The 9398-nt window shown below is 39.9% G+C and overlaps 1 protein-coding gene across 1 annotated transcript; it reads left to right on the forward strand.

Moving 5' to 3' along the window:
* Window positions 1-9107, forward strand: LOC5566165. The gene is made up of 4 exons (XM_021849262.1): window positions 1-161; window positions 233-1431; window positions 7834-7924; window positions 8002-9107. The coding sequence occupies exons 2-4, from the start codon at window positions 295-297 to the stop codon at window positions 8979-8981; spliced, it is 2208 nt and encodes a 735-aa protein (XP_021704954.1). The 5' UTR covers window positions 1-161; window positions 233-294; the 3' UTR covers window positions 8982-9107.
* The last annotated feature ends 291 nt before the right edge of the window (window positions 9108-9398 follow it).

Below are 9398 nucleotides of genomic sequence, written 5' to 3' on the forward strand. Positions count from 1 at the left end.
TGCACAAAACAACACTGATCACACCAACACATCAAAACCGTTGACGAACTGTCAAAAGAGTTGATGGTGCCGCGTTGAAAACGTATTTTCGGTTCTGGTGAAATTCTAACCGAAATAAAAGCTGATTTTCCATCGCGAAAGTTGTTTTCTGTGCGGAAAAAGTGTGTTGAGTTTTATTATTAGTAGTTCATCTATCGGTGAAAATATAAAGTTATCCCATTTATTCGTACAGCTATCATATATCGACCGGAATAGAAACTAGCGTTCGCAGCCCAAATTTTCCCCCAAACAACAATGGCGGCGAAAACGAGCATAATCGATGAAAGTGCCGACGATGGAGTTCCGGCTGATTTTTGGAATGAAGTCCTCGACAGTTTCGAGGTAATGGACGAATGGGCCGAAGGAAGCGAAGAGGCCAAGAAAGCAGCCGAAGAACGGGCTCGGAAGAAGAAAGAGGATGAATTGGAAAAGGTGCGGAAGTTCAATGAAGCCTGGAATATTGCTCCGGCTGCAGAAGAAGAAGCTCCCACTAGAATAGTTGTGGACAAATCCGGGGAACCGGATCCGGTTGTGGAGTCTACTACCTCGACCGAAACGGATTCCAGGTCCAAATCGCCAGACTGCGCAATAATACCGGAAGAACGAGAAGTGATCACGGTGGAGGAAGATAACATTCCTGTTGCGGAGAATTCTGTGGTTGTGATCCCCGCAGAAGGTTTACCGAAAGATCCAAGATTGAAGCGCATCGAAGAATCTGTCCGAGTGCAGAGCCCATCAAGTCCTACCCAGGAGGGACGGAGCGGATTCGTAGAAAGAGAACTAGCCCCTTCAAATAGGTACTTTCAAGATAGAGATCGGGAGCGTGAAGAGCAAATTCGTAAGGATCGCGAAGACTTTGAGCGGGCAAGAAGTCGTTTGAGATCTCGAAGCCCCGGGGCAAATGCTAGACGGTCCATGTCCGATGATGAGGACGACATTGGTCGACCTTTCCCACGACACACTGAACGCAGCCGCTCCCGGTATCGTTCGAGAAGTCACGGCAGGCGCTCCAGAAGCCCCCGAAGAGCCAAGAGTTCTCGGCGATCGAGATCCCGCAGCCGCGACCGTGTCCGTAGTCGTCGTTCGACGCGATCCAGATCGAGATCGCGTTCCCGACCTCGCCGTGATCTAACCGACGAGTTGAGGGACAGGCTCATGCAATCCGGAACAGATAGCAACAACTCCACGGCCATGATGAGCCAGATGACGGCCATGATGCAGATGATGATGGACCCCACGAAGATGATGTCTATGAACCCCATGATGGCCATGATGATGCAGATGAACCCGATGATGGCTGCCGCTGCTGCGGCCATGCAGAAGACCGCCGAAGCTGCCAAGGAAACTCCGGTGGCTGAACAACAGGACAGGAAGGACGACATTACAGCGCAGGTAGGTTGAAGTTGGATAGGGAAACTGCAGGGCTGTTAGCGAGTCACTTTTTGTTTATTTGAACATTTCTTTGGAACATGTGACTAAAAAGTCTCTTTTCAACCCTTCAATGCCCATGATGTCTGCAGAGCATCATCACTTTTCGACGAACACAACATAACTGCCGTGAATCGCAAGTGTAATATTAGGCTTGTTAAGCCGATGTTCTATGACTAGATATCGACTAATGGAACCATACTAAAAATTTGTTCCATGGTCTATGGCCCCTTCATATATCAAATCATGGAGGTTTGACTGTATTAAGGTGAAACATTTTGCAAACCTAAGATGGCCGCCACAATGATTGGCTTGTAGGGGCACTAAACTAAACATAAAGTGAATGAACGTGCTTGAGCTTCTTATGGTAAGCTTTCTGATAGTATACAAAGCTAAAATAAAAATTCCACTGTAGTTCGATGCTTCCTTTTCGAAATATGTGCCTTGAGTATTGGTACAATATTGGCTTTAGATTCCAAGCTTCTTCATCTTCTTCTTTCTGGCGTAACATTCCAACTAGGAAAAACCCTGGTTCGCAGCTTTGTGTTCTTATGATCATTTCCACAGGTATTAACCGAGAGCTTTCTTTGCCCATTGATCATTTTTGCATGTGTTTATCGTGTGGCAGGTACGAAGATACTTTATGCCCTGGGAAGTCGAAAAAAATCCCTTTACGAAAAGATCCTCGACCAGGGGGATTCGCATCCACGACCATCAGCATGATCTTACTGAATAGCTGCGTGTTTGCCGCTACGGCTATATGAACTCCAAGGATTCCAAAGTTTTTCCACCCTAATAACAAATATAGTGTGATTTATAATTCAAAATGTCAAGAAAGATGGGGATCCCTGGAAAACTTCCTTTAAGAACACAGGTGAATATTTCGTAGACAATTCAAACGGGAAATTACGAACATTTCTGGGAAAAAATTTGGAGACGATTCTGGTAAAACTTAGGAAACGACGTTAGACTGTGGCCGAAATATTTGAATAAATTTTGGGCAAAAACCAGGACCAATATTCGGCAGACCTGTAGGCGAATTCCGGCGCGAATTTTCTTACTGATTTGTTATGGAAGAAAATTTCTTCTCTCCGAAGAAAATGTGCGCCGGAATTCGCCTACTGCAGGTGAATTCCGGCGCACATTTTCTTCGAAGAGAAGAAATTTTCTTCCATGATCCACCAGCAAGAAAATTTTCTTTTCTTCGAAGAAAATACGCGCCGGAATTCACCTACTGGTGCATAAAGTAGTACCGTCAAACGGGGTGACTTGCAACACTTTTCAACTTCAATCAACCAAAACCATGATCTAAACGTAATCTAAAAATCTAAATTCCTTGTAGAACTTTGAATGGCCGGCTCGCCTACAGAATGAGATGATAGAAAATTGAATCGAATTATTTTGTCATATCAAAAGTCATCAAAAAGGTGATTTTTTTTAAATCTCCTTGTGCGGGGTGACTTGCAACACTCAATGCTAATTTAGTTTTTTTCCAACAATATGTTGATATTTTTATTAGTCACACTTGTGAAGTATTGTTATTCATGTATTTAAAGCATTCGAACCATTACAAGAGCATTTAGAATACATTTTTGTAAGAAAATAATTGAGCTATTTTTGTATGGAAAAAAAAGGCCTTAAATCATCAAGGTCCAATATCTTACCAGAACAATATTTTTAGCGAGTGTCTGTAGTTGATTGATGAATTATTACTCTTTTGATTATAAGGTAGACCTAACACAAAAGTTTTTAACTTTTATAAAACTCTAAATTGCATAGAAATAAAGTGTTGCAAGTCACCCCGCATAGGTACATGTATATAAAAAATATTTTTATTAAAAAGTTGTTGCTACAATTTCGTAAAATAAAGTTCGTCATATTATCACTTATTAGTTATAGAAACAACTTGTAGAGTATTACTTTTGTACAATAAATCTATCTCATGTTTTCAGGTCACGATTTTGAACCTCCATCAAGTATCAGTTTTCAAGACATTTAAAAGAATTATGTTTATTGTATGAACATATTTATAATAACTGCTTTAATCGTGGCCCCTCCTTGAATTGTGAGTCACACGTATTGAAGCACCGATTTAAAACGAATTTTCTATTGAAAATTGTGTTTTATAGTGAAATTTAGTTGTTAATTACAATGTGTTGCAAGTCATCCCGCCGTTGCAAGTCACCCCGTTTGACGGTAATGAACTTTCTGCAGTAATCTGCCGTTATATAAGGAATCAGAAACCTGCCTTCTGAAAGAATCTCATCAAAACTTCTTCGGAAGATAAGAAACGGATAGGAATAACATTCAAAATTGAATAGTTTTTCAGAAATTCTTCTAGGACTTCTAGAGCGAGTACTAATATTACTATGTAGAGAAAAAAATCAGAAATAATATTATAAATTTAAGAAATAAGCTACACATTTTTCTTCAGAATAATCCTTGATACTGTTTTCCACGACTTTGGTCAACTATTTCTATTCTTCAAAGAATACCTAAAGCAGCTAAGGATTGCCCAGCTGTCTACATAGGCCAAACTCGCCGAAAAGTGAAAGATAGACTAAAAGAACACAAAAATGCAGTATCGACTAATAACATCAATGAATCGAGTGTAGCAGCCCATGCGATAACTTCTAATCATGTAATGTATGTGGAAGTGCGAAGGGTATAAAAAGCGTGTAGAAAACTTCGCACTTATATGCGGGAGTCCATGTTCATCAGCAACGACGTAGAACCGCTGATAAATGAATAAAATCCTCCCATCACGTCGTGTCTGTTCAATTTGATAGATACAATGATCCAGTAGCTCTTCGGACGCGTACGAACAACGTACGACAAGCAAACATTGTCTTGTAGATGGGCTACATCGCGCCCGAAATCGGTCGATGGAAAGGTAATTTTTACTTGACGTTAGTAAGAACTATAAGTGGTGTGTCTTGTCTCGCCTCGCGTTTCGTGGGATCAACCCATGGTCAAGGATCTTTTCTACAACCCCCACTAAAAACCTGATTAGCACTCTACTTACAATCTTTCTAGTGAACTCTCAAAAAGACTTTTTAATAAACTGGACAATTACACAGCGTAACAAATAAGAATTTTTGCACATCTCAAGAAATCAAATTATGTGTCTAGAAGATTTGGAGTTGCTGAATCTGATGCCGCTCTCGGAAATGTTCCAGCAAATGTTGTAGTACAATTTTGAGCTACATGCCGCCAACGCTATTTTTATTGATATTTACATGAAATTTAAAGTATGGTTTATCAAACTTTTCAGTGATCTAATCCACCAAGTATGCAGAATAAGACTTCAATTTAAGATATAATTAGATTTACATTACACGATAAAATTTAGATTAAATTGACTTTTTTAGCATGCTTGCAGTCTTCATGCAAAATTCCTTGTTTCTCTTATATAACAAAATACGAAAAAAATTTAAACCATCAAAAACAACTTTTGAGCATCGAAAGTATTATGAACTTTGTTGGTAAGTATTGTTTAATACATGAAGTTTGAACTCTGTAGGAAAATTAAGCAAATAAATTGCCATACAAGCTATCAAACTTGCATGCAAGTTTACTGAAATCGTCAAATTCTGCATTTTCAACAGCCAATATCCCAAAAACTAGATGTGCTATTATATTTTTTAAAACGGCGGTGGATTCAGCAATCCTTAACCCCTCTACCGGCAGCTTCATTTTTAACCGCAATAAATATGTTCAAACCTCGATGACTTTTAGGTTTCTCGATATTTTTCACAAGTTCTCAAAAAACTCTTCTAGTTTTAGAATCTTTGGGAGACCTACGCGTAGCTATAACCCACGTAAATATTTCAGACAGCAGAATTTTTATCGTATTCGGATATTCATTCTTCGGATCAATACCTTAATGAGAGTATGTTGTGAAAAAATGAAGCAATTTGGTGCAGCCGTCTTTGAGTAAAGGGTATTTATGTTTGTGATACAACGGTGACCAAATAAAAATTTTTAAAACTTCAAAAAATATTGTAATTTTCAAATATCTTCTAGAAAACTTTACCGATTTGTATGTAGCATTTTTTTCAGGGGCACATAAATGTACTGACGAGTCTCCACAGCTCATCGGAATCCTAGTGTGCTGCGCTAGCTGGAGGCTTATGAAAATTCTAAAAGCGCCACTAGCTGATGTGCTCTCGGGGAGACTCGTCTCATGCGCTGCTCGGCGCTAAGGCTCGCCATCGGTATCCAAGTTGTGAAACGACTGCTTAGGCGGCATCCACAAATTACGTAACGCTTTAGGGGGAGGGGGGAGTAGGCTCAAGCGTTACGGCTCATACAAAAATTTGAAATTTTTCATACAAAATGCGTTACGGAGGGGGGGGGGGAGGGGGTCAAAAATTTTCAATTTTAGCGTTACGTAATAAATGGACGCTGCCTTAGTAACTAAGAGCCTCTACAACTATTTTCGCATCATTAGGCAGGTGTCTAGATGGCCTACGTGATATGTCGAAGACTCGCGATCCAAAAGTTACAGTTTCAATCCCCGTTGAAAACTTTTTTAATCACTTTCATTATTGCCTTGAATTTTAACAAGTACATGTGACAGAGCGCATGAGACCGCAGTGAGACACATCTCAAGAAAAATGAGGCGCACCAAAAAAGGTCTCCAATGTACAGCGCGCCCTGCAAGCGTACAATCAAATGAGACTCCAGCAAATGAGGCACCTAAGGCTACAGCACGTGCACAGTAACTCTATTTGTATGATTTTTTTAAGAGTAGCTCCTTATCACCTAGCTTTGTATAGCCATCATTTTATTTGTTAGATAAATTGACGTAGAACAAAATAGCCACCAATTTTATATGAAGAATGTCGGTCCCCCAAGGAACTTCGGAGTATCCTCAACATTAGATCACCAATGACAAATATCGACATAGATTCTCATACTAGAAGAGGGTTTTGAGAACTTGTGAAAAAATGTTGCAAAAATATCGAGGTTTGAACATTTTTCTTGCGGTAAAAAATGAAGCTGTCGGTAGAGGGGTGAATTGAGTAAATTGTGGTATTTTGGTGCTTGAGACAAAAACGTGTTCTGCTTTCAGTACAATTCGCGATGGTGGCTAATGTCGTAAGAAGAAATCAAACAAAATGGTGTATAATTTTGTCATTAAATTTCTGTAGAAAAATGATAGAAAATCAACACGTGCTGCTAACATGTAAAATTTTGAAGATACACTAAAACAATATGTCAAAATGTAGTTTTGTTTTAAAATAGAAATAAGTTTTTAATTCTTCTTAATATTTTTCTTTAAACCGCTTATTTATGTCGATTTGAAAAAGTAATCAAGATTTAATAAATGTGCAAAAATCCAGTAGACATTTATTATGGTCGAGAATCTTTTCGTAAAGGAAATTTTCTCGATTCCCAGGGCATAGAGTATCATCGTACCTGCCACACGATATACACATGCACAAATGGCCAATCGGCAAAGAAAGCTCTTAGTTAATAACTGTGGAAGTGCTCATAAGAACACTAATCTGAGAAGCAGGCTTTGTCCCAGTTGGGACGTAACGCCAGAAAGAAGAAGAAGAAGTTATTTAAGCATAGCATAGCATGAACTGGCTGTACATGTCAATTGGTTTGATTGAAACTGGTAAGAATTGCTTTTCAATCCAAATCAATAAGGGATGGGAGTTTCCGTCTACTCTCTAAGAGCACTTTTTATCAGCTCTCATGTTATTGATCAATATCGGCGCCGGTCAAGTCCTTACAGTCAGTTGGAAAGGGAATGGAATGCTAAAAAGCAATGATTGAGTTGCTTCTAGAGACCGAGAATACCTCTGCACCTCAACGATCACCACGGAAAGGGTGTTTATTAGTGCCGGAGGAAAAAGATCTGCGGGTCACCTCTGGTCGGTGTTGCGATCCATGGATAGAGAGAAAAAATACATGATGTATTATACATCTCTTACTTAACACTTTGCATTTTAGTCTCGTATTAAAAAATAAATTTGTAGAAAAATAAAACAGTACGTCGACATTTGTAATGTTATTTTTAAAAAAGAAATAAGCCTTCATATCGATACTTGTAGTGACGAACCACCCATAGTTTTTTTGAAAATTACATAAACGTAAATTTTGAGGCGAATAAACTGGCCTATCAAGTTTAAAGCCTCATAAATAAATACAAAAAAAACATAAATGTAAAGTTTCAACGATAAAAATGTGTTATCATAAACATGAAACGAGCTCACCATTTGGAAATCGATCCTCGACTGAACACTAATATCTTTTCGCAGTCTAATTTCAATCATTTTTCGCTACCTGCCCGGAAACTAGATTACAATATAGAGAAAAAACGTTCTAACTTGTATGTTTCGTTTTCCTTAGCTATTTTTGGACAGTAAGATAAATTTGTCGGATTTTCTGGCGACACGTAATCCCACTGAAGGAAAGAAATCAACTCGTGTCAATTCCAGAGGTGAGCAATTTGTTTAGAAATCAATCACACTTGCTCACATTTTATATTCATTCTACTAATCGTTCGTTTAATTTCAGTTGTCCAACGTATCAAAGAGGCGATTTCCATTTTGGACAAGCAGGAAACGAAACTCCAAACAGCGAAGTTTTTATACGTCGCTCCCACGTATCATACCGATTTGAAGAAGTTGGACAATCGCTCACCTTTGATTTGGAACGACCAGAACGTGCTGTATTCTTCGACCAGTAAGTCCAAGGATGTGGGCCTATGCGAACCTTTCCGTAATGTCAATCATAAGATGAAGCAAATGATTGAGCGCCTCGGCTTGGACGAGGGCAACATTTCCCAGAGAATAGCCTACCAAAAGAAGGAGAAAACCTCGACACAATCCGGTGCCGATGTTGGAACGATTCAAGCCATTACGATCGTTCCTGTCCGGGGTGGTGCCGCTTCCAAACGAGTCATTGAAAGATCTATTCAAACGGAGGATTTCAACTGTTTAGATTGCGTGCAACGTCGCAGCAAGACGTACGTTTCGGTCAACACACAAACGGCCACTCGCGCACGTACAATTGAAGTTAGCGTCCAAACGGATCGCGATCGTGATGTGGAACTGCACTCTATGAACGATCTGAACGCCAATCAAGTAAAAATTCTCAACGAGATTATGCGTTACATGAAGAAACGGCAGGTATCCGGTAATATGACAAATTTGATGCACAACCTGGAACGAGATGTCCCGGAAATGCGTAATCAGCATCTGAACGCGGGCTTGCACTACGTTTCGGAAATTCTGGAGCAGAGCGAGCGAAACGCCAATCGCTACGCCGGACCGAATCCCATGAACCCGAAGGCCCGTGAGATGGCCTCTATGAGACAGGGTGGCGGAAGCTCGCGAGATCCTCGGGGAAGGGGTTCCTTCAAGGACGATCACCGTGGTGTAAACTTTGACGAAATCAATCAGCTGGCGACCACGATTATCCCGGCAGGGTTCCGACAGTCGCCTCCGCGCAAAACCAACAACAGTGGAAGCTTCAACAAGCGGCGCGCATGGTAAGGAACCCCCCGTATCTTCGAGAGGTGAGCTTTTCAATTTTAATACGTTTCCAAATGCCTCTGCTGATTCTTTATAGTGAAGTGATCTGTGCAGATGTTACTGTAATCAATATACATGTAGACCACATATGGGCGTTCTCTGTAGTGGAAGTGAGATATCACGGTCAAATGTTTCACCGATTTAGTCGGTGTTTGCTAACTGTATCTTCTAATAAGCGGTTTCTTCACCACTGCTTAAGCTTTAAACCTTGTTTAACCATATGGTTGAACTTGGTTTAATCATTAATGCTTAGGCAAATTTGAAGAAACCGGCCTTGGTCACTATTTTAATACAAAAAAGTCTCTAAGGTCTGATGTCTCTAATGTCTCTTTTCACTTAAAATGGTCTCTAAAGTCAGTTTTCAATTTTCTCCTTACA

This window comes from Aedes aegypti, chromosome 3 (genome assembly GCF_002204515.2).
Source record: "Aedes aegypti strain LVP_AGWG chromosome 3, AaegL5.0 Primary Assembly, whole genome shotgun sequence".
Lineage (NCBI taxonomy): Eukaryota > Metazoa > Arthropoda > Insecta > Diptera > Culicidae > Aedes > Aedes aegypti.

What these genes read in the sequence shown, in the direction of transcription:
- LOC5566165 (XM_021849262.1), top strand. Translation starts at nt 295, where the DNA reads ATGGCGGCGAAAACGAGCATAATCGATGAAAGTGCCGACGATGGAGTT. An exon ending in AGGACGACATTACAGCGCAG is followed by an intron (nt 1,432 to 7,833) that starts GTAGGTTGAAGT and finishes CGTTTTCCTTAG; the next exon opens with CTATTTTTGGACAGTAAGAT. An exon ending in AACTCGTGTCAATTCCAGAG is followed by an intron (nt 7,925 to 8,001) that starts GTGAGCAATTTG and finishes GTTTAATTTCAG; the next exon opens with TTGTCCAACGTATCAAAGAG.